At 43.2% G+C, this 25754-nt stretch overlaps 2 protein-coding genes across 8 annotated transcripts in view; one reads left to right on the forward strand and one right to left on the reverse strand.

The window, feature by feature from the left end:
- PMAIP1 (phorbol-12-myristate-13-acetate-induced protein 1) overlaps positions 1–25754 on the forward strand; it is a 442512-nt gene that overhangs the window by 89271 nt on the left and 327487 nt on the right. The window lies entirely within an intron of this gene.
- PDZD2 (PDZ domain containing 2) overlaps positions 1–25754 on the reverse strand; it is a 204671-nt gene that overhangs the window by 80048 nt on the left and 98869 nt on the right. Inside the window, exons 1-2 of one of the 7 annotated variants that reach the window (XM_062612870.1) lie at positions 9395–9904; positions 3289–3445 (exon numbers count right to left, since the gene is read on the reverse strand). The exons of 5 other annotated variants lie outside the window; for them this stretch is intronic. In XM_062612870.1, the coding sequence (XP_062468854.1) occupies positions 3289–3377 (89 nt within the window). In that variant the 5' untranslated portion in view covers positions 3378–3445; positions 9395–9904. Of the gene's footprint in view, positions 1–3288; positions 3446–9394; positions 9905–25754 lie in introns of those variants that run through there. One more of the 7 variants, XM_062612872.1, reaches the window with a different exon arrangement.

The raw sequence follows: 25754 nt of genomic DNA on the forward strand, positions 1-25754 counted from the left end.
TAATGTGACAACCCCGTGGCACAAAGCTTGCTGGTGGGTCTGTGAGCACACAGGGGATGGACAGGACTGTGCCCCCAACCAGAGCTGGTACAGCAGCGTTGGGCAGTGCTAGATCAGAGAAAGGCTACACAAACTCAGTTACTTCATGCTTCTTGGTTGCAGCTGCAATGTAGTGGGTGAAATCACCCCTTTGGGATAAAACTTCCTATTTTTCCCTATTCAGAAATTATCACAAATGCCCAAAAAAGAGAGGAGAAAAAACACATCCCATTGATTTTATTCAAGCAGCAGAGTTTTACAATGGTATTTTAAATGGAAAAGAAAAAAAACCACACACATATATTATACATACACACATCTCTGCAACATTGTTTTGGCAAATCACATTCTTTAGGTTTTAACATTAGTTCTAATTCCCAAAGTACCGCTTTCCACCACAAAGTGAAGGTTTTGGATGTCTGCAAGCAATGAAAATGAGAGCCAGAAAATTTAATCAAGTCTATTTTACAGCAGGAAGCAGTGTGCTGGGTTAGAAGAGACTTATTTCCAATGCTTCTGCAAGCTTACTTGAGCTCCTGAGAGGAGCCCTATTAACAGGAAGAGGCCAGGCTTCTAATAACCCCACAACTGCTGGGGGGCAGAGAGGGAAAGAACAAATTCACTGCTTCAATTTATTTGAGAGGACCAATTTTAGCAAGGGTTATCTGCTTTCAAAAGACTGCTTGATTTTCACTATTTTCCAGGATTCTTTCTAATACTGAAAACTAATTCTGTGGCTAATTCATCAGCTGCTCCCTCCTTAGCAAGAGGGACCAATGCCAGCCATACAGCACCCTCAGAGCTTGTGATATGACCATGAAGCTTACAAAGCCAGAAATTCTACTAACAGCAAAAATCCAGAACCCTTAATCCTCCACCGGAGTAGCGGAAAAGTCTGAAAGTTCAATCTGAAAACACTATAAAAAAAAACCTTAATAATGGGAAAAAAGAGCCTTAACTCGGACACACAAACACACCCAGATACATGCTATTTTTTGTGACTTTAGGACAGATCTCAGGCTGCAGGAGGCCTGGGGAAGAAGAGAAAAGGAGTGAATTTTCCACAAGTGTGTTCACAGCAGCAAGGCCCTCAATGCTCCCCAAATGATGCTATTACCCATTGCCATGCTCACTGAGGGCTCAAGACCAAGATAACCTCCCTCCAGCCCCCTGTTCCTCCCAGCCAGGCCTTGATTTCACTTGCAGCCACCCTCGCAAAGGATATTTTTGTCTTTTGAGGACCATTGCCTGTGGGGACAGGAGGTTTATTTAACATCCCTACTTTGCTCTTGGCCATGACGACAGGCTATGCATACAGTAAATCCCAGGGATGAACTGCTTTCGGCTCTAACTATGGGCTTGCTGAACCGTGCTTCCTCTGCATGCTGCGACAGGTTTCAAACCATAATAACCCGGCACAAAGCACAGCCTCTCTTGCTCAACACTTTCCGTCAGTCACACTGAATCCTTCCTCTCCCACTGCCTAAATACATCTTTGATATTCCTGACGTTTGGCAGAATAAAGGACTCGCCCGCTCTAAAAAAAGCAAACCATGCCCATACTCATTCAGTTTTACAATTCTCCATGAGCACAAACATTTCCCATTCGAGCTCCTGGGCTGGCATTATGGGGCTGGGGTTATTTTTGCCCAGGCAAGTGCATTGCTTTGCATCCAAGCGCTTCACTCACAGACACTCAGGATGCCCAGGCAGATGCCGATCACCAGCAAAACAAGGGCAACTATCAACTGGCTGAGGCTGGCACCAACCCAGGCAGAGAAAATCCTCCCCACCTGGGTGACAACCATTCACAGGGTGATACCCCCACCAACATCACATGCCCCCAGACTCCATCACTCAAGTAAATTTAGGAACTACAGCCAGAACAGTGCAACAAAAGAGTGTGCAAAGGCAGGAGCTGGGCAACGCCAGGTATACATGTGCCTGTTTGTAGTACGTTCGCCTCTTTCTGCTGATGCTCACAGTATAAAACCAGCTTCTAATTACATCCCCACTTTCTGTTTTTACCACAGAGAGGCCAAAAGGGAGAAGAATTAACAAACTCACATGGCAGCAACAATAAACATTTCCTAACTTTCACTCAGTTTTGCAACACAAACAAGACAGACATGCCCTCCTCAGAGGGCCAATGGATTAGTGCTTGAAGATGATTTCAACTTCCCAACAAACACACTGCACACAGAGAATTGCTGGATTTAACACAGGTTTTGCAGCCTGCAGCAACCATTCTGCTAGCTACAAAAGATACGAGCACCCCTCTGGCAAGCCACAACAGGGGCTGCAACCCCAGACACTGTCTTTGTTGGGCAGGTCAGGCCCCAGCAGCATCCCCAAAAGCAAACATTATTTTAACAGCGAGGAGAGCAAATGGGACTCTGCCTCCTGCATCTATGCACATAACTGGCTTTTCCCAGCAGCAAATCACACCCCTCAAGCCAAATTCATCAGGATTTGGCCCAAGCTGCAGCTTCATTAGATGTTGCCAAACGTAACATAGGTACAATCCAACCTAGGACATGGCAGCAGAGTTAAAAATATATACCCTTTTTTTTTTAATTAAAAAAATAGAGACCGTAAGCTGTCACTGTCCATCAGTCATGTCAGGATACCACCCCACAATTTTTCTTCCTAAAGGTGTCCCTGAAACCCCTCACACCTCCCTCGCACTGTGACAAGGAGGGTTATTCATTGCATTCTTCCCCTTGTAGGCTCAGGAAGAAGCTTCCCACAGCCCTGTCCCAGCCTCCAAGCCAGGATTGATGCTGCCACTCACAAGGTGACTCCGAGTACCCAAGCCCAGTGACAGGACTGAATCTATTAACACAGAAACACAAACACAGGGGCACCCTCCTACCAAGGTCCTGCATGAGATGCACGCTGGGAAAGGATTATTACAGCATTATTACAGACCACACTGGGGTTGCTGCCCAGCTCACAGGAAGGGTTCTGCAGGTTAAAATAACCCTGGGAGCATACAGAGATATGCCCCATCGAAGAGAATTAACTCCACATGGCTCTGCACTGTGGCTGTAGTTCCCAATATATCACACAAACTCAGTTTCACAGAGCAACACAAAATATTGAACCACTCTCCTATCCCCCCCCCCCCCCCCTTTTTATTTTTAGGATCCACCCGGAAATCTCCAGTTCTGGCATCAGACAGAGCACACCACGTCACAAGAAATCCCCTGTAAGCCTTTTGATGACTTTCATCTATTATTCACTTACCGCAAATCCTTGCCATTAACAAACTGCACTAAGGGAATCCGAACTTTCAAAGCCACAAATCTCCTAATAACTATGGCCGCTTTATACATGCTTCAGGATTAGCCATGTCATCTGGTTAGAAACTCAAAGCTGCTCTTCATTATTGGATTGAACCTGCCTGCAAACAGAGGAGGGATGGATAATACTGCCACTGATTTCAATGGTGTGGGAGCATTCATTACACGACATCCTCCTCCCGGACACATCAATCCCAGTGGCACAAATTTATGCTGTGCTACTGGGCCAAAGACACAGAAAAATCCCTTGAGCACACTAACACCAATCCTAGCAGACAGTGTTGGAGCAAACTTGACTGCAAGCACGCTTGGGCTTCACACTGGCTCCTAGCATGCAAACCAAAGGCAGTCTTACAACTATCAGCTCTGTGAATTAAGTGTGCTTTTTGTTGCTTTGAAAAATAAGAGCTTATTTAGTCAGTACATCAGCTCTTCAAAGAGCCTTCAAACTAATTAGCCACACTGAGTTACTATTAAAATACAGAGCCTACATGCAATACTCTATGGAAAAAGAAAAAAACCCAGGCCCCTAAAACACTACATGAAATATTGATAAATGCATGCTGTCAAAGCAGAACTTTATATTCTGCCAAATGTGTGTCTATATCTGAGATGAAAAAGAGAGAACTGAAAAGGTACACCTGACTTTCTTTTAGAGATCTATCAAAGATTTGCCACAACCAGTAAAAAAGGTATATACAGAATGAAAGACAGGAAAAAAAAAATAAAAATAATTATTGGAAACCAGGTCAAGACTATTACTATGTGAATCAGGTGAGATATGCCTCTTCCTGTTCCCAGCCCTGGAAGACGCTTATGTACAGGTATTAGTGTCGGTGCCTGAGCAATTCGTATGTATCTTTAAAAGAGAGAATATTAATCAAATTTTTTTCTTTTTTTTTCTTAAAAAAGAAGGTAATGGTTTATTTGGCAGATAAGCCTTTGCTACTTACAAAAAGAAGAAAAGAAATCAAAGTCAACAGCATCACAGGAAAAGAAATTTCCTTTCCCCTTTTGACTTGGTTGGACTTGATGATCTTAGCTCCCTCTTCCTCTTCTCCTCCATCAAAGTCTTTTCCAGCATAGTTGATTCTAATATTCCTTAAGAAGGCCTTTTGTTTAGTGACAAGAATTTCTTTGTTGGACAAGCAGGGGGCTGGATCGCATCCCTGTGGCGGGACATTTCTGCTCCTCTAGCAACACAGAAGGGCATTAGACGGCCCACATGCAATGCCAGAGAAATACAAACTGTACATGTGTATGCCAAGCAACTCTGCCATGGGCACTTTAATGTAGTGCTATTGTCAATCTTCCCGAACAGCCATTACAAGCCTACAGCAGCCCTAAGGCTGTCCCAAGTCCACCGAAATCTCCAGCAGCAGAACCGTGACAACCCCTCACCCTCCCCAGAATATCAACAGGCACTTTGCCATCTGCCCCACAAGAATGGGATTTCCTTCCCGGAGTGCAGTGATGGCTCAGAGCCACGGCTGCTCCATCACAGCCCTTCAGAAGGCTTTGCCAAGAAGAGCACAGATCTTTTTCAGACACGTGCTGCCATTCACCAGGAGGCACAAGATTGTCCTCCCTGCCAGCCATAACAGAGCCCTCAACCTCAACACCCACCACAGCAACAACTGCCCCAGGGACTTCCAGCTTCCACTTAATTCTCACTAAATCCCCCTCCCCCCCCCAAAAAAAAAAAAAAAAAATTAAAGCAATTTGGCATAACAACTTTCTTGAAGGCAGAAATAACCCTTTATCCCCAGCCCTAAAGCAAATCTGTGACTCCTATTTGCTGGCATTTATTCAGATGAGAAGTATCAAAACACATGGTCTCCATTCGCTGTGCTCATGGAAGTCACATGCAGCAGATAATCTCAACAAATCACAGCAGAGTACAATAATAACAGACACTTCAGCAGCTGCATGCACCCCAGAAACAAAAGACCCACATTCATCTTAATCACCATTGTGCCCTGTTTCCATGACAATGATCTCCCCCACCCGCCCCTACCCCATTATGCATTAGGACCGAAGTATTAAAAACAGAACCAGAAAAATACCAAAACCACAGGACAGGCACCTGTTGATCCTCTCCTTTTTATTTGGTGCTATCTTGATACCAAGGCACTATTAACAGCTTCATCTGTTATATGCAAAACCTTAAAATTAGCCTGTTACAGCCTTTCGCTCTGAAATATGGTAGCACTTACTCTCCCATGGACAATTTTTCTTTGGCTGGGTTATTTGATCTCACACCAGTCAAATATAGAAACATACACACATACAGATACAATGCGTAAACTCTCCTCATATGGATGCCATACAAGTACCATATGTTTTATGCATCAGACAGGGATGAAGTCATAAACATGACTGAGATACTACAGCGCCCAAACATATGTAACATATATTAGAAGCAAACGCTATATAATATTAATGGACAAAATTCTGCAGCATGCTGGGGGACTGGTTTTGGTTACCTATCAGTTTGGATGCCAGGTTAAAGTCTGCGGTCTGGAGATGCTTAACAGAATGGCTGTTAAATCTAAGACAGTAGAGGATGTAAGACTTGGCATTTAATTCAGGACAACAATATAGTTATTAATAAAAGTTATAGGATAGTTAAGAATCTAACAAAATGGTTATCAAATACCCAAAGTCTGATTAAATTGTACCTTACTGGATTTTGCACCTATCCTTTACATACATAAAACACGTATATTCTATGCAGTAAAATGTGAAGCCTTTTATCACCTCAGTGGGACCGAGCCAGTGCCAGATTTGTCATTTCATCATATTGTTTGCAAACTCATGCTTCATTTGACCAAGCAGAATCACCCCAATAATGCAGTTACTGCATTTTTCATGCAAGACACTACATGTTCCTGAAAACAGAGCTGGCCTAAGCTGCCTGTGTTACCAGAACGCAAGAGGGGACAAGGGGCAGCATTTTCCTCACAAAGCCCTCCTTGTAGTGACTCTGACTAAAGCCCCTTGCTTTGGGGAAGTTTTTGGCAAGGACCCTATAGAAATGAACTGGCAAGCACAGAAAGATGTTGTCAGCACTCCACATGTTCCTGCCCCTTGAAAATCTTAATGTATCTTCCAGTTTAGAGGTTACGCTTCCTCTCCAAATATTTTGTTCGCAACCCTCCCCTAGCATTTTCCCTTTTTTTTGCAAGGGAAAAGAGACAAAAGTTATTCTTTCCTTCTCTATTTCTCCTAAATATGTAAGCAGACAACAGGGAAGCCATGCAGCTCCTTGTTCAAGTGGGAAGAGCACAAAGCCAAAGCATGAAGCCAACTATTTGATCAATACCCTTTGATTTAATTAGCTTTGGACCATGCTCAAAGCCGATGCCTTAGAACAGTTGCCACAGGCAAAATAAAGTTTGTAACAGGGATTACTTTCACCATCTGAGAAATAAAAAAGACACAGACCCTGGAGGGACTGAGGATGAATATACCACCTAGAGAGACTTGTCTTCAGCAAAGCAACAGTAGGCCGACTTACCTAGTAGGTGAATTTCTATAGAGAACGTAGCCATCACACCAAACCTAGCGATACATTTTGTGCCATTTCATGTTTCACTTGCAGTTTCATTTGCAGTTGTCACAGTTTCAACTTAGCACATTATTCTTACTTTCCCTCTGTAAACTAAAGCCAGATCTTTGGATAGGAAGGCAGAGATGGGGCCTCAGCTCTACTCCTCAGTAGCCACCAGCATAAACTTCCAGCTAGCTCTGAAATGGGCCACAAAGCCATCTTCTGCACATAAAAGCCTGTCACCTCCCCTGGTTTATTAAATTTTATCTAAAAATCAAGACCTCTGAGCATATATACGAAACAGAGCTGTTAACAGAACGTGCCAATATCTCACTAATATCTACCATATTTTAAGGTCTATTTACCCTAGCCAATATATATATATTAATCCTAATGTATTGGATCTGGACCAGAAGCTAAAAGCCAGGACATGAGGCTTGAAGTAGCAGTCTGGCTTGAAGTCCAAATGCGGCAGTTGAAATTCATATACAATCATCAATACTCAAACTTAGTGAAGGGATGGCAGAATGATAGACTTACTGACTTACATTACTCAGTTTACCAATTTCTTTAGTAAATTTACTGACCCTGTCACGAAAGATTTCAAAAGGAGGTCCTTAACCTATAGAAATGAAGAGTGCAGTTGAACACTTGCTCTCCTATCATTGATGACACCTCCAGGAGGGGTCAACCACTACTGCAGACTCATATGCCAGATCCTGCAATTCATCCCCAGATGACTGCTGAAGCCTGCAATGGAAACGTGGTGTAAGTCAGGAGCCAGCAAAGGTCTCATCCCACTGTACCCTGTTGCACACTGTTCAATGTCAGTTAGCACATTTTTGGCACCTACATCACAGAGGTTTCTCACTGCTGGTCAAAAAAATGCATGACAAATAGCACTTAATGAGTTCAATGTGAAATAAATTAATCCAAATCACAACCTCACAGTATTGGCAGTGAATTAATCTCTTGCCAAAGCAGCGCAAGGAGGATACAGCTGGAAAACCAGAGCCTCTTTGGGAACTTGCTCCCGAGTCCTCCATTGCAGACACTGAGGACAATGCCAGCTTTTGGATATGCTCCACTCTGCAGCAGCCAGGACTGTGCACAACCTGCATTCCTGAAATTCAGCTCCACTTTGCAGCTTTGACACCATCTGCGGAGCACCAGGAGCAGGACACACAGCTCCCAGCACCCAGGGCTGCTCTTCGGTCCCCTCACAGTGCCTTGCAAATCACAAGTGTGGCACTGTGAAGAGCTCTGGTCTCAATAACCCACTGCAGAGGTGAGACACAAAAAACGTAGGGACAGCTGCAGCTCCAGTGAAGTCCTGACCACCAACTCTGCTCCCAGGGGAGAAATGAGAAAAATCCCCAGATCCTGCATGCTACATGGTGTGTTACCAAAATTATCTGCTCAGAATTCTTCCCTGTGAGGGTGTTTAGGCACTGGCACAGGTTTCCCACAGAAGCTGTGGCTGCCCCATCCCTGGCAGTGTTCAAGGCCAGGTTGGATGGGGTTTGGAGCAACCTGACCTACTGGAAGGTGCCCCTGCCTGTAGCAGACGGTTGGAACTGGATGAGCTTTAAGGTCCCTTCCAACCCAAACCAGCCAGTGATTCTATGATCTACAGATCACCTGACCAGGGCTGCTGTAGTTAGGCTGTGGATCATCCTGCCCCTGCCTTTACCAAAGCCAGTACCAACAGCAGGAGAACTCTGCAAAGCAGCCAACATTAACTGCAGCCAGGAGACCCACCACAGCCACTGCTACCTAAACCTGCCTGTACAAGAGTGGACTAGGAAAGAGTCAGTCACCTTTTATTTTCAGGCTCACATATCAACTTTACCTCCAAGCAGATGGTAAGGTCAAACTATGACTAGGCAAAAAGCAGTTAAAGAAAAAAAATAAGTAATAAAAACAATACCTGATTCATAAAGTGAGAAATGTGACCATCTGGGGGAGGGAAATCACAGCCAATCTCTAAAGTCCAGAGAATGTGGGAAAACCCAACTATTTCAAACTTGCCTAGCACATAAGAATTGCTTTTGTCCGCTTTAAAAGCAGCACTGCTTTCACCACCAACGTGACCAGCAGTTACAAAAGGAAAAATCTCAACAAAATGCTGAACTATGCCATGCCAAAGGGCTGCTATCCCACGCCAGTGATATTCAGAGCTGGACCGTGCTACCCATTCCCATACACAGCCACATCCATGAGACAATAGCACTCATAAAAACCCATGCAAAGCCTTTTAGTGAGATTTCTGGTCTGGGATCTGATCTGATCCGCCCCTTAAAGTCAGGCTTTAACCAGCTGTGCAGTTTGTTGGCATACTATCATTTTAATATTATAACCCTTTAAACTCTCCACCCAAGAAGCATGCTTGCGGCACCCTCCTCTACCCTGACCCCCAGGCAAAGGGGTGCTGACCCCACATTCCTGCCCCATATGCATGCACAACATCAAAACCCCTAGGTATAAGGTATCATACCTGTGTGGGAATCAGCAGAAACTGCCCTCAGCTCATCTGTTGAGGATTTTTCATGTGTCTGTTTTCACTTGGCCTCTTCACAGCCTTGTTAGTGGCCAAGAAAGCTGCCTGACCATAGCAGCTGGGCAAGATGAGTCAGGGCACATGAATGTCTTTTAACCTCTTTCCACCTGCGTGCAGGGAGTATTGGCTGCTTGGCTGAATGCAGCTGGGATCAGCTCTCCCCCATGGAGGGAAAACTCAGGCATTCCCAGCAAGGTCAAACCTTCCCAACGCTCAACACCCTCCTGTAGGGTTAAGGAAAAAACCAAACAAAAAACAAACCAAAACAAACCCAAACAAAACAAAACACAAAAATGAGGGAAAGGAAAAGAAAAAGGAAGAAAAAGACTGAAAAACCCCAAAGGCTTTCCAAATGACTGACAAAGAAATGCAGCCATCATAGCACAAAGCATGTTGTGATAGCACGGCACATAATATGATATAAATCGAGCACACACCAAAGCCTCGGATGGCTTTACGCTTTGCAGAACCCAAAACTTTTGAGTTCAATAAAATAGTAAGCACCCTGACATTAATGCAGTCATCAATGCTAAATAAAGCCAAGCACAGTTGTGTTCCTTTGATCAGTCTTTTCATAAAGGCAGTATAAATACTATCACTGCTTTTTGAGATCTTAAGAGGCTTTTACATTTGGAAAGTGTTATAGGGACACATCAGGAAAATAAGCAGTATTTTATTTCTTTTTCCTTAGGGCTTTTTTTTTTTCCCCCTCTTGTTTTTCAAACCATAGAGAGAAAAGTTAAACAATCGATTCTCAAAGATCCAAACAATGTGTTTACATAAGGGTTTATAAATTGAAAAAGTTACTCCACATTCAGATATTCTGCACTCCTGCCAAATGTCTCCGCAGACTAATGTCCTTGGAGATAGGCTTGCACTACAGTGTTTCTGTCCAAAACATTTGAATTTTAAAAGCCAAATACAAAGAAAAAAGCCCCACAGCTGGCTGCTCAGCCGTGATCTCTGGCCTGAAGCAAAGCACAGGATTTGGGTTTGCTTGGGTCAATGCTGCTGCTCCTGTGCCAGCAGCATGAAGACAGATATTGACTGAACTGCTGCTATATCCTCAAGGATTTTGGCAATCCATGCTGTTCATATGAACTCAAAGGAGCATCTTGCAGGTGCTGCAGATGTTGGCCATGCAGGTCTCCCACAGTGCACGGTGCCTAGTTCAGTGCAGCCTCCACAAACTCCCAGTGATTCCAACTTCCTCAGAAGTACCAACCCCTGGTGATGCTGGCTGGCTTAGATCCTTGAGCCATGCTGCTTTCTTTCCACAGGTTTTCACAATGCCCAGTAATTCAGTTAGCATTGGGAGAAAAACACAGCGAAGCATCAACTTCTATTTTTGCATCTCAAAACTAGATGTGCAGGTGTGTGTGTTTTATACCAACAGTTATCCCTCAGCCTCGCATATGCTGTGCAGCAGTCTGACCCAGCTTTATCTCATTAAACCTATTTCTGCTAATTAGTGAAAAAAACATTTCCTTCTGTAACAATTAATACTTACACCCATTACCCTTCCAGTTCACAATGCTCTACAGGCACCCTTAAATCCTTATGTCCCAATGCATTTCTGAAATAAGCTGTTTTCACAGAGGTGATACGTTAAAATCCTACCATAAATGGAAAACAAGTTTAATCACAAAACAGAGATGTTTTGCAGTTACCATGAATACACACACCAGCCCTTATCAGGGAGTAATGGAGACTGTGACACTACTTTGTGTTTTGATCCAAGTCAAACACGGGCTACTCACCCAGGGAGACTCAAAGAAACCTAACAGTGAAAAACCTTCAGATGCCTCAATACCGTTGATTTTTAGAAAGTCAGGCCCCAATTGATCCTGGGTGAATCATAAAGGACAAGGAAACAAATCTGGGTTTCCCTGTCTCACCTGAGTGGCCTGCTACTTGGCTCGCACCTTACAGCACACCAAGTTCAATGCACAGGAGCACAGGAAGGGTCTGAAAAGAGCATCCAAGTCTCTTCCCACCCCCCATGGATTGAGGCAGCATCAGGCAAACATGGAGAGCAGGATGTTACTTCCCCTTTCTTCAAATGCCTCCAAGTTTTCATATTCTCCCTCTCACTTTCTTGCTTCTACACCTCAGTCATGAGTCCCTTGTCCACAGCACCCACCTCAAGGCAGCCTGGCCTCCCCTCCAGCTGCAAAAAACACCTCCAAGCCTCAACACAGATATAAGGAGAATCTTTTCTGTTTAAAGCATGAGGGGCTAAAACACAGCTAATGACAAAAAGAAAAGTAAAATCAACTGACAGAGTGTATATAAAGTCTCCAGACTCAAAATGAGCCTAGAGAGGCTACACTGCTGCAGAGGATGCCAAGAGCAGCCCCATACACAGCAACTCAGCCACTAGTTTAGCTGAAAAAACATCTCTCAGCAGCAAAATTTCAGAGATGCACAATCCAGAGAGCTGCCTTCCATGCCTTTTGGGAGCTCACTTCACCCCATACTTGTGGGGAACCTTTCATAGCACAACTCCCAAGAGCTTTTTCACTCCTACCCGAGAGCAGCTTTTCTATTGTCAGTCCTTTAACAATGCTTTTTTTTTCCATATTATTTTTTACAAAAGCTTTATAATCCTCTGCTTTTTTATCTGAGTGGAAACCACTATATGACAGCTTTAAACTTTTATTTCTTTACATCCAGTACTCCCTTCTCAGCTATAATCCTCCTATTGGAAGGATCGGTTTGCAAGTCCCTGCCTCTAGGCAGCAACATCACAGCAACGATTACAGACCCCGAAATCCATTTAAACACCCTCATCTTTCAGCTCAATGGCCATGACTTTAATTGCATGACAATAACAACAAGAAAATTAAGTGACAATTTGCAGTTATAAACTGATCCCAACCCACGCCATTCCCAGGTTCAGCCTGCTTCGTCTGCTACTCCGGGTTCCTTTGAACTCTGGGGATGGCACATCTGAAGGCACAAAAGTGACTTTGACATCAGTGTCCCATTTTCAAACTCTCCCAGGCACAGGCTCCTGAGACATTTTGGACTTTTGATCATCCTCTGGCTCAGACTGGCATTTTCTCCTCCCTCCAATTTTATCCATGACTGCAAACGCTTAGTAACTACAAGGACGCACTGAAATTCTTGCATTTTCTTTGTAGCATGACATGAACAGTGCCTGTGCAACTAAACCGGTGGAATTTCAGCTCTTCAAATTAGAATTTTAGCTCTAATTCCGTAGAATCAGACCTCAAAAATTTACTTGTGGAGGAGTAAAAAGAGAGCAAGTTACCAATGCCTGAATCATAGAAAAGTCAGATTAGCTTTCTTCTCAACAAGAATCAGGGAAGGATAATTCAGTGACGATGTAGTCAACACAATTCTGCAACAGATGAAAAATTATCTCCCCCTCACCCCCTTATAAAAACTGCAATGAAGTCAGAGGAACTGCCACCATCCAGAACAAATCAATGACACACCCTGAAATCAGGCAGCTCCAAGAGCAGAGCTTTGGTCAGCCTGCTGCCAGACATAGGGGAAAGCTGCAAAGTTCAGCTCAGGATCCCATTAGCCCCAGCTATGCTCTGAGCCTGCCTTTCTCTTGCAGAAAACACAGGGCGGAAAAAAGCCCCTGTGGAATTCCATGTCTTCAACCTCCTTCATGGTACAGTCCAGTCCCAGATATTTTCATTTCCATAACCCAAATAATCCTTCATCACTGCAGTGTCATTTCTAGGCAGCACCTGGCACAGCTGTGCTGCACAACTGCAGTGGCACATGTACAAGAAAAGGCTTTCTCACCAGCCTTTCTCCCTGCATCCTTGAATAGCCAGGCATCAGGGCTTCCCATGACTGGAGGGCCACAGTTTCTCCAAGCTGTACCTCCAACCTGCAAAACACCTCAAATCACCATAGGTGAGAAGCAAACACTAATTCCCAGCATGCAATCCCTTAAAGTTACAGCTTTGCAAAGATTTATATATATATATATATATTTTTTTTTAGCTACTGATTTGCACTGAGGTTGTTCCTCACAGAAAACAGTTAATAAGTGGAGGGAGAAAATAGCATTTCTTTAAAAAAAAAAAAAAACAAAACCAAGAACAATCTGGAAAGGAAGCACATGAGATACTGACACAATCGTTTGAAAGCTCTCTCCCAAAACACATAATACAGGAGCCAACTCTCACTCTAACAGTACTGCCCATTTGGAACAACATACTAAAAACTGGAGGATTACTTGGCTTTCTTATTTGTATTTCTCTTCTTGCTCTAAACTCTCATTTTGTTTCCTTTGGTAGACTGTAAGTCTCATTTTGCACTCCTTACCTGACCTCATTCTTAACTACATAGTAGAAAGCTGCATCCCTTGTTGAATCTCTTCCAGATGTTCCAGCAGCAAGCACCAGCACCACTCTCTACACACACACAGCCCAACATTGTGCTAATTAATAATCTGTCTTCAGAACAGACAGTAATCAATGAGACCTAATGAACATACACAAACCTTGTATGTCACAGCTATTGTCACAACGACGTGGCAAAAGGGCTCCTGATCATACAAATGGGAGCCGGGAACGCTATGATAGAGAGATCTCAGATACACCTATGCTGCAGGCTGAAGTGACCAAGCTGGCTTTGTACACTCCAACCACAAGTGTATGGACTTGCCCACAGCACAATTTACTCTGCTCTTCAGGCCATGGTTTAGCAAGAAAGGAAATTTAATGCCCTGAAGTGGGGTTAAAATTGTCCCAACCACATGATGCAAAGGGCCAAGCTACTGCAGCTCTTGCCAGGCTAACATATGCCACCCATAAATAAATAAGTAAGCTGAAGAGTTAGCTATATACAGAGAGACATAAGGCCATGACGTCAGGTATCATCTGTCCTTGTGCATATGATGTTATGTACACCTTTACGTCTTTATGTACAATGCAATTTATATACAACGTCAATTATGTGCACTGGCTAGTCTAACAAACGCCCATGGCAGATCTGCATCAAATTGGAAGTGCAAGGGGATTCAGGAAACCTAGACACAGTATTACTGGATCATTAATACCTGGCCACAGACAGAACTCCCATGAGCTTAATGTGAGGAACCATATATTTACCGAAGCATTCTCACAGGACAAATAACCAGATGAGGTCTCTAGGTGCTCCAGGAACGGCACCTAACAATCCAATCCAGGACACTAAGCTACTGCTACTCAAAAACGTGCTCTCCTGACAGCACTGTCTCTTCCATATAGACATGGAAAAATCCCACCAACATCATTTATTCATGGCCTCAGTTTGACCTCAGCAAAGAGCTCAAGTAAGAACTGAGGAATCTCAGTCTTTATTTTCAAGTGTTAGAAAGCAATCCAAATATTGCATGGGGGTTTTTGCACGTCTCAGGTTAAGTAGTCTCTTGTGTACAGCTTCACCCCTCTCACACAGCAAACTCAGCTGAAAATTAAACCAGTAAAGACCTATTTGATTCCAAAAGCAGCCTCCACAAAGAGATGCTATAGGTAAGCGGAAGGAAACAGTTCACTCCTCCCCATTTCTGTATCAGAGTTCAAGGTGAACTTTCAAATGAGAAGAGACATCTGCAATTTCTTTACCCATGAAGTGAAGCATTATTTGTAGTGCCTTCAGATTTTGTTTGGTACGCCAAAGTTATCAAGCACCACCATGCAAGGCGCCACAGGGCTGCACGTTCTTCAGCTTTGCTCCTTGTCACCTCATTCCCTATGCCGACACTCGGCAACTGCAAAACATCCTTGAGGTAAGATGCAATGGCTGATTTAAAAGCTTCCCCCATCAAACAAAGGATCTGCAATGAATACAGAAGCGAGGAAGCGATTAGTATTGCTGAAGAGGTGTTGCCATTTCACACCCGAAACCTCCAGCTTTTTATTTGATTGTCAAATTGGGCCTAGGCAGCTTCAGTCAAAACATCTTTGTGCTTGTACTCTAAATATCAAGCACACATAACTAAATCTAACACTTAACAAAGCCCTCCCTAGACTTTAAGCTAAAAGTATAATCACAGTGCATCTGGCATTTAAATAAAATAACCATTAGCACAGGAAACACCCAGCATAAAAGTACTATGTCAAGGAAAAAGAGATGAACACAGAGAAGCAGCATGGGATTGGATTTAATGCCATGTTTACTAGGAAACCACTGTGTTGAGAAATACAGAGAACTTCCTCTGGCAGGCCAAGCTCAGTTACAGGATTAAAAATGTAGGCTGTGACTAAAAAGGGAGATTTAATTATCTGTCTTAATTGGACAAGGAGGAAAACCAGCTTCAGCTTCAAGAAGGCAGCAGACTACTTTAGCAACAGCTAGGACACCTACAGATTTGTTAAGGGTTGAAGGGTCTCTCATATTTCCCATTAAATCACGCAGGTATCTATTCATTAAATACAGCAATGGAAACGGGCACTGGAATTTAAAAGGAGAAACATGTTGCTTGAGATGAATTGGATTAAATTATACAAGGTCTACAGATTAGCATGAATTAGCCTCTACTGTCAGCAAGTCCTGGCAACACTCCGACCCACCATCAGTGAACAGCTCCATAAAACTTCAAGTCACGTTCACAATTATTATCCAAATCACACATAGAACTGGCACCAGCAGACAAACTAATCATACAAAAACTACCCTCCTTAAAGCCAGCATTATGCCCAACCCTACCACTGACTCACAAAATGCCCTGCAGCAGGTCATTTGATGTTTTTGTCCCTCAATAAAATAAGAATAATACCTTCTTGCCTTTATACTAATTGCCACTTAAGATCTATAGATGAGAAACACTATGGAAGCGATTAGTAATAAATCACATCCTGATATTCACAGGCCAAAATTCCCTTTGCTCATCACCCAGCAGTGAATAAGAGTACTTTCCTCTTAAGTTTAATTCAGTTTCTTGTGGCTATTTTCACAACAGCCACACTTACTTTCACAGTCATTAGGGTTTCCATGATGTCATTTTCACCGGTGCACATATTTCAAACAAGCACACGCCTCGGGGAAGTGATGGGAAGTGCATGCCCCACACAGAAGTGGGCACCCCAGCGGCTCCAGAGCTACGAGTTGATGTGAAATAAACAAGTAATTTGCCAAAAAAGTGGGCTTGGCTTTCATCCCTTCTTAATCCACATATTAAACTGGATTACCTAACACTTGATGCATCCCCGTGCTTCATACAGGTCACCAGCATTACCCCTGTTGTGCCATGGAGAAACCTAAGGTGGGATTACAGTGACTACCAAAGCCCATACAGCAAAACCATGGCAGAGCTGAGAGCAGAAGAAGGATTAGGACAGCCTCAGTTAATGCCACCATGGTGCTGTGCCTATATGCTTTTACATTCCCAACCACTTTCCAGAATAAGAGTGTATGCAGCCGCTCCATCAGCAAACTGGGGAAGTGATGCAATTAAAATTTACAGCCTCCCCAGGGATGTTGAAGAGACCTCATCCCTGGAGGTTTTCAAGATGTGGTTGGGCAGGGTGCTTAAATAATCTCATTAGGCTCCCCTCCCTGTGGAATGTTGGACCAGGGGATCTTTCAAGGTCTCTTCCAGGCTGAGCTATTCTATAAAAAAAACAAGCTGGGGGTGCAGAACAGAGGATTTGTTTTCAGCGGTGTGCTATCCTTGACCTGTTTAACCGTGTTCCCACACAAGCAGTGGCAGCAGCACAAGGACAGCATGAGAAAGCATGGCCACAACCATGGGAAAGGGAGGAGAAACAAGACATTCCTGTTTCCCTCTGAAAGGCTTCAACAGGAACACTGTGTGCTAATCCATTCCTGAGTTTCTACAGGAAAATAGTTAAGTGTGCAAACGGGCCTCAGTACTGCTTTCGCCAAGTGAGTGTTCTTCCACTTGTGCTTGCAAAGATGAATCACTGTCTCCTACAAGCTGTAATTTACTGGGAGGACATCACCTGGCTCTTCATGGTACACAGATGAAACCAGTGCCTCCCCACTTAATAGCCTTGTTTCTTCAGACTCAAACCTGGTTGACTAGTAGGATCTCACGAGGATTACCAAACCTGAAAGATTTAGTAACACTTGTTACCTGGCTGAAACCCATTGAAAAACAAGACAACTCTGGAGAAGTTCCTTATGTTCAAAAGCTGCTCGTGTTCCTAACTAACTGAAATGACCCCATTCACAAGAAGTAACATCTTGCCCTTGCCAAGGAAACCTTTATTGCCAAAGGTCTCACTGTGGGCTGAAGAGGCATGAGTCAGATTAGATGCAACAAAGGAACATCAGCTAATTAATAGGATGCACCTAGCTTCCCTCTCATAAAAAAAAGCAAAATTTACATTACAAAAAAGAAAACATTTAGATTCAGGCTTTAATAATGCAGTTGTCCATGAGCAAGTGCCCCAACCACAGAAGCCAGGCGTGACCTCTTCTAACCATCTTTTTCCCCTTTTTATTTTTAATTAAAGGCTGGCCACAAGAGCTCACCTGCACACAGTCCCTCTTGTGCATACGTGCATGACTGGTGGCACACCCAGCTATCACCTCACTGATCAGACCTGAGGGGAATTAGGTCTAAGAACATGCAGTTCATGAATTACAACAGCAGGTCCAGGCACGAGATCAGCACTGACTTCCCGACCCAACCACAGGGGCACTGGCATCGAGCACGTGCTGCAAAGCTGCTGAGATGTCCTAGAAAACACAGACCAAATCCAGGCTACATGGGTGACTTACACTAAAGGCATTCCTGGTGCTAGGACAGGTAAGAGCTCTGTGCTGGCAGACCACATGAACAGCTTTGGCACTTACACATGCTTTAATGTGACTCTTGCTCAAACTAAACAGTTTCCATGGATAGAGGAGCAGGGGACACTGTGCCCTGTTTCCTAGATTCTAAAGAAGATCAAAAGCACTTCCCAAGTTTAATTTCTACACCTCATTAATCCAGTGTGAACTATCAGGTACTGTGATGCTGAGAACCACACAGATGTGTATCTGAGCTCCCTATGGCATTCGAACTGAGGGAGAACAAAATCTCACCTAAAAGCTTGGGCTAAGTGATTACATATTTCAAATGTCATTCAAGAAGGTCTACAGTGCCTTTTTATACACAAGGTCAGAGTAAAAAGAAACAACTGCCCTTCAGACCTGATAATCTCTCTTTCTGCGTACCCTATAATTTCTATCCCTTTCTCTTTGCAATTTTCCTCTGTTTTTGCTGCTGGTTCAAAGATCAGAAATAACCAGGATATTTTGGACAGTTCAGCTTAGATCAGCTAATTCATTGTAGCTTCTGGGCTAGAGGATTCACTAAGGACTAGAGAATTCAGAGATGTCACTTGTGAAAGGCACTTTGTATTTATTGTATTCATACAATAAGCTTATCGGGTGTTTCTCTAATGGAGAGGCTATCAATGGAGATCCATTTTCCCATTACAATACAATGTCATTTGTACAGTGTAAGTGTAGATAGTTTGTGTCACATCATCACATATTTACTGAAGGAAATTAAGGGCATAGAGGAGAGAGTAGGCATGAATTCTCCAAACACAGTGCTGTCCAGACAGTAGGAAACACTGAAAATACTGTCTCGTGTATTTGGAGCTGAGCCTTTCTGAATAAATTAGCATTCCGGCAGTGAGGACACATGGAAGGAAACTTTGCAAAGTGCCAAAAACGACTTGTCTGAAAAGAATTCAGTAAATAGATTCCAGTGTCTGACAAGTGTAAGCTGCACTGAATATTATCAGAGAGAGCAATACCTCCTAACCATGTGGACTGCTGTGTTAAATGGTAGCTTCAACCAGCTGAAGTCCACATCAGACAATCTGATGGGTCCCAACAAGGCAACACAGGAATGGCCATGGTAACAGATGCTGCTGAACTAGATTACTCAGAAGTTGTTGCATGAACCCTATGAATGTGTTATTTATTTTCACAGACTCCTTCCAGACTATATTTCTGGCACAAGGGGTAAGATCAAGAGCATTTCTTTCAAGAAACGAAGCTAATGAGGATAATTAAAGCAACTCCTAAATATACAAACCATGCAGATAACGAGTCTCATTTGAATTTTGCCTTTCTAGCAAAAAGCAGATGGATGGATCTGACTAGTTTCATGGGACTTTTGCCTTGTCAGAAACAAATGCTCTCCCTTTAGTTAGAGCCATCACCATGCTGATGGCTTTTTCTGGTACCTTGAAGACAATTTAGGTCCTGCTTTAGGTAACTTCTTGACTTCTGCTTCTTCTGCCAAGCAGTTGGCAGCCAAATAATCCCCATCGCTCCTGCTGTCAGTGACATCCATGCCATCTATTCAGAACAGGCCCCACAGAAACACAGCTTCCTCATGTGCATTAGGAAGCAACACAATGGGACATTGACCTAGGATTCTAGATTAAGACCAAGCTAGCACTTCAGTGGTGAGGTCTTTCAGAGTGCAGGACTTTTAGAAGATCAGCAGATACTAGATAACCATATTGTCCATTGCAGTCAGAGGAAAAAAAAGTCAACATGAATAGTAAGAGTATTTAATTTCTTTGAATGAGTGAAAAAAAAAAAAAAGGCCTCAGAAAATAATTTAGTACTTATGGCCAGTAATGGCTGGAATTTAATCAATTTTGGGACAGGACAACTACCATGTGGATAGGGCCTCTCTCATGGTGCCACTCAGAAACACAGAATTGTGTAGGTTGAGAAAAACCTTTAAGATCACAAGAGTCCAACAATTAACCCAACACTGCCAAGTCCACCACTAAACCTTGTCTAAATGCATGATGTGTTCATCTACATATCTTTTAAATACCTCTAGCAACGGTGACTTCTCTGCAGCCCTGGGCAGCCTGTTCCAATGCTTGACAACCTTTCCATGAAGTAATTTTCCTAATATCCACTCTAAATCTCCCCTGGTGCAGCTTGAGGCTGTTTTCTCTTGTCCTATCACTTGTTACTAGGGAAAAGAGACCGACCCCCACCTTACAGCAACTTCATTCCAGGTAGTTGTAGAGAGCAGTAAGGTCTCTCCTGAGCCTCCTTTTCAACAGGCTAAACACCCCTGGTTTCCTCAGCTGCTCCTCCTAAGATATGTTCTCGAGACCCTTCACCACTTCTGTTGCTCTTTGGACATACTGAAGCAAAAGAGGACAGTGAAAAAAATCCCATCACATATTTTTGATCCCAGTGATTCAAACTGTTACTGGAGACACAAGGCAGACCTCATAGACCACCCTTAGTAGGCATTTACCTAAGCCTCCTCTTCCTGCATACACACATGTACATTTTTGGTGTGGTTTCCCACAAGTGGCCCAACATCCTCAATATTACGGTGTCTGAAAATTATCTTTTGTCCATCAGCCTCCCATCACAATCATGCCTATCCACTCCTGGACATCCACCCCTGCACTTCCTTCCATTGCTGTAAGTCACTGATAGCATGCAGGTCTTTAATGCTCTGAGAAGAAATAGAGGGGGTGCGGGGAGAAGAGAGAGGGGGGAAGGCATGCCTGTGTTACCATTCATCTCTTCCAGTTAAAGAAATCCATCCCTCTGCAAATATAAAAGATTTACAGCACCCAAAGGAATCTCACATCCTGCGTCATAAGGCAGAAACAGCTCTGAACTCCCTGACCACTGAGAAGATATCCAAATGCCTCATCTGCTAACAAATTTTGGCACTTGATGGGAGGCAGCAAATGGCACGCTCCCAAAGTCTCCTTTCTCTGCTCTCAGTACATTTTTTAAATGCATCCATACAGTTAAATTAATATGGATGTTATTTTAAACAGGTTTTAAAATGTTTTCAATGCACATGGAAAAAAGAATCTATCATGTGGAATCTGTGCCATTTAAAAGATATTTTAAACAGAACAATATAGACTGTAATGGTCTTTATTATTCAGACAGTAATTCCGTCCAGAATTCCCAGTGAGGGAAGTGATCCCTGTCAAGCTCACAACTGGTCATGCATATGGGTCTGATCTTTGCACACAAACCCATGCCTGCATCTGCAAAGCAGGTATCTACTCACACATACCTGCAACAGCACTTGCTGGCCAGAGACAAAAAGCATGCCAGCATTAAATGCACTGCTCACACCTAGCAGCTTTCATAATAGATATTTAATTACTTAGACAAGGCCATGCATATTCCTCCTTACCATACATCCTTAATGTTAAAACGGACTGAGACGTAATTGTTTTGAATGGGGATTCCCAGAATTGGTTGCCACAGCTAAGGCTTGAGGCCACACACGCTCAGGCTCACAACAGCTAAAAACCCAGTCCTTGACCCACTTCCATTCTCAGGGCACACTGTTACCCCTTCCATCTTTTCTCCTTGCTAACAGATAGGGCTTATGTACCTGCAGGGTCTGAACCTGCTTGCAGGAGCTGGGTTGAATGGAAGAACAAAATAAAGCTCAGCATCGTCACCAGCCTGGGTACCAGACACCATGGGAACATAGACACCTTCGGGTGCAAATAACTCACTCAACAGCCTTGCCTTGAAAGCCCAGATCAAGTCAGCCCTATTTAAGGTCCAAGCAGCCTTTGTTCATTTTTGTCCCCTTCACTAGTGAGGACACTGACTGGCCCATCCTTCTGGTCTTTTTCCATTCCTGTCTTCTCCCAGTGTATAAATTGCCTTTCATAATTTTTACTTGTATGCACTAGTCCACCCATTTAAAGTCCTCCTCTCTGCTCGTTTCTTACACAGTGACCAGAGGTTATAAATCTACAGTCTCTCAAAGACTACATTTTCACAAACAACCACATCCCAGTCATTTCCTCTCTGGAGTTCTCCAACGCATCCTGTTTATTCTGTATCTATCTTGTTTGGACTGCAGCCTCTTCAGAATAAGGACTTTCCACATTTCATGTCCTATACTGCTGGAAACACGTCCGATGCTACTCAATTCATAGTTTTTAAGGCCAGAGGAGACCACTGCAATTATATAGTCTGACCTTTTGCCTACCACAAGACAAACTTCATCAACTGATTTCTGCATTGAGCCCCTGATAATCTTCATGGAGCATCATTGCTAACAGATTAAGATAAACACACCTTCTTCTATTTCGCATTTTCCCCAATTTAGCTGCATATTTAGTGTTTCTCTCCTTCATATTCAAATTGTTCCAATATTTTCATCAATTAACCCATGTTCAAATTACAGATGTTTTAAAATACATACCTTATTTCTATGATGCCTGCACTAAACCAGTTGTTAATTACTTCTTACACTTTGCATTTGCCCAGTTTGTATTTAATGTGCTTGTGCTGAGATAAGATTTGTTCAAGATATAGAACTGTAATACAAAACATAGACTTACAATCCCGCTTTTAAGGAAGTACATCTGCAAAAGATTAAAGAACTGAAATGATCTGAGAACAAAGTAAAAGGAGAGAATGATCCATTGGCATTGTTGGCATGCAAGCTATTTTTGTCTTAAAAACATATATTCAAATAAATCTTTCATACACTTTGAATACCTGTATTAGCTTTAATGTACAACATGCTCTAAGATGACCATCATCTGAATTCAAAAAGAAAAAAGGTTCGATTCCTTTGAGCCAAGTATTAAAAGCATTCTTAAAGCAAATAGACACAAGTATTCTCACAAAAAATCTGTTCTTCATCTGTCCAAAAAAAAAATTGTACTGGCTTCAGCTAAAAGTCAATCAATCAATACCCAAAGAATAATAATGCAAAAAGAAAAAAAAAAAATCCATTTTAAATATATTTCTAACTACAATCATCTGGCAATGGAGCACCAATGACCTAACTTCACAAGCATCTGTCAGCTGGTGACAGCCATGGTGCTGTCAGGAGAAGAAAACAAGTGACTGCTCATTTACTGAGAGGCAATCAGAAAGATTAGAAGCAACCCACCACAGATCACACATCAAGTGACAATCTGAATGGAAGGGAAAAACAAACAAATGTACAAAGAAACCTCAGAGCCTCCTTGCCTTACACGGTGCAGCCAGAGCTTTTGGATGCTGCAAGGTACCAAAAGGCTTCAAGTATGAGGTGCACAGATTCTACCCCATCACCACTGGGTGGTTATCAACCAAATTCATATTTCATTATTCCTTCTAAAAAAAAAATATTGTATTACCCTACCCAAAATTGAAGTTTCTATGAACATGGTATTGCACAAGGCGTTATACAAGAACTACAAAAGCGAGTCCCCAATTTTCTTTTAATTGCCATGACAACTCTGTTTATTTGGATTTAAACATCATCCTAGGATGATGTTTGTAACACAAACAGTGAAGCACAACGAGGCAGAATGGGAAAAGAGAGAGCCAGTGAGACACTTGTTTGCCTAACTCTTGTTGGGCAAAAACCCACAATCACCAGCTGTAATGAAAAATATAGGGAATTAAGAATCAAACCAAAACAAACATTTATTTCCATTTGGATTTTTTAACAGGGGTAGCAATCCTCTGGCAGCTCCAGTGGCTGAGAAACAAGGCAGCGCTCTACCTAACCACCCAGGTGCATCTTTGTATCCCCACCTGCCTTTGGAAGTGGGATTTTAATTCCCACCATCACTCCCTCCGCATGTGGGCTTCCAGGGCTTGCCAAAGGCACACTGATTAACTGGAGATCTACTGCACTTACCGTCAAAATTGTGCTCATAAACATCAATTATTAAACAGCTTCACAGGACACTGGTGGTACTTGCAGCATATTTAAAACCCCCATTTCCCTGCAAATTTAGGCTGAAACAATAGAAGCAATGCTTAGACCTCCATGGAAGAGCCTCTGCAGCAGCACATAACTGCTACTACCTGAACTGATTGAGCTCAGGATGCTGTATTTGTGCGTTGTATCCCACAGCAGCACAACCCCCCCCAATTTCACAAGCTATCTACACATACGTGCAAACTCCAGCAAGCACAAGTCAAGGTGCACAAAGGCTCGGTGTCATCCCCTGCCACTAGAGTTAGCTGGATCTTGAGTGAGTGGGCAAGCATGCTCATTGCATCCCATTGCACCTTCACTGCCTCATCACCCAACCTCCCAGACTGATTGATGGTAACCTATATCACTACTTTTCCCAAACCCAATGCAGACGCAAGTGCAGGATCACAACAGCAGGAGGGGAGGCAGAACTACCAACTTCCACCAAATTTAAGATTCAACAATGCAGAAAAGCAAAACCAACCAAACAAAAACAATACACACGAGGAAGAAAAGAAGTAGCCTAATTTGCCATGGACAAGATGAAGAACAGAGCAATTGTTTTCAGACACAACAGGCAATTGTTAAAATAAATCATGAGATGAAGATCCTGCAGCCCATTTCAAGACCATCCAGCAGCTCAGAAAATGGCCTGTCACTTTACCCATCAGGAATTTCTACCACCCAACTGGCAATAACATCACCCGGCTGGCAGGGAGCAGGACTGACGCCTCCGTTTTCTGGGAACTGCATAGTTTCACCCCCTAAACAGGGGCCAGTTTACCTGCACTTTTTCCAATTGCCATTACAAGGAGACCACTTTCACTTAAACACTCTGCAGGTGAAGAGGGTTTTGGTGTGTTTTGTTTTCACCAGAGTGGCACAGAGAATTGGTGGTGCAAGTATAAGCTAATTAGCTAATTTCCCTAGGCATGGTGCTTCCTCCTGCACCAGGGGGTGGCTACTACCCTAGCTCCAACTTCTCTGAGTTTCTGATGAAAGATATTTGTCCCACCCTCACTGGTGATTTTTACTGCCTTATAACAGCTGAAAAATTGTTTTGTAAGCACCACCAATCACACACACTGGGTGGGGGATATGGCAGATGCATGGTAGGGTCCAGTCTGAGCACGCACTCGCACAGCCTCTGTACTGGGATTAAGACATGCAGAGATCAGACACCTACATATGAATCCCATAGATTTTAACCCTGCAAAAGGAAGAAATAAAAGAGACTTTTCAAGGGACACTCCCACCCTCAGTGCAGCTGAGCAGACTATGGATAGTCTTCAAACAACACAATGAACATGGGAAGCACCAAACCTGCAATTACAGCAGCCCATGGAGACGAGAGACACCATTACTCCAGGTACATCAGGCACCAGAAAAGTGCCAGAGCACAGCCCAACAGTGTACCCAAGGGCATGAAATCCATCATCACGACTGTTATGTCTTGCTTGCTTAACTACCCACACAGAACCAGTTTTGTTAGGACTTCATGGAGAGACGAGTCATACAGGCCAAAGGCAAATGTCTAAAAACAGCAGCAGGGTGGGGATTATTTTTTTTATTATTATTTTGGAACTGAAGTGCTGCAGCAGCCTTTTTGACACAGAAAAAAAG

Source organism: Pezoporus occidentalis, unplaced genomic scaffold (genome assembly GCF_034315485.1).
Source record: "Pezoporus occidentalis ecotype Australia unplaced genomic scaffold, CSIRO_AGI_Poc_V1 ctg162, whole genome shotgun sequence".
NCBI classification, from domain to species: Eukaryota; Metazoa; Chordata; class Aves; order Psittaciformes; family Psittacidae; genus Pezoporus; species Pezoporus occidentalis.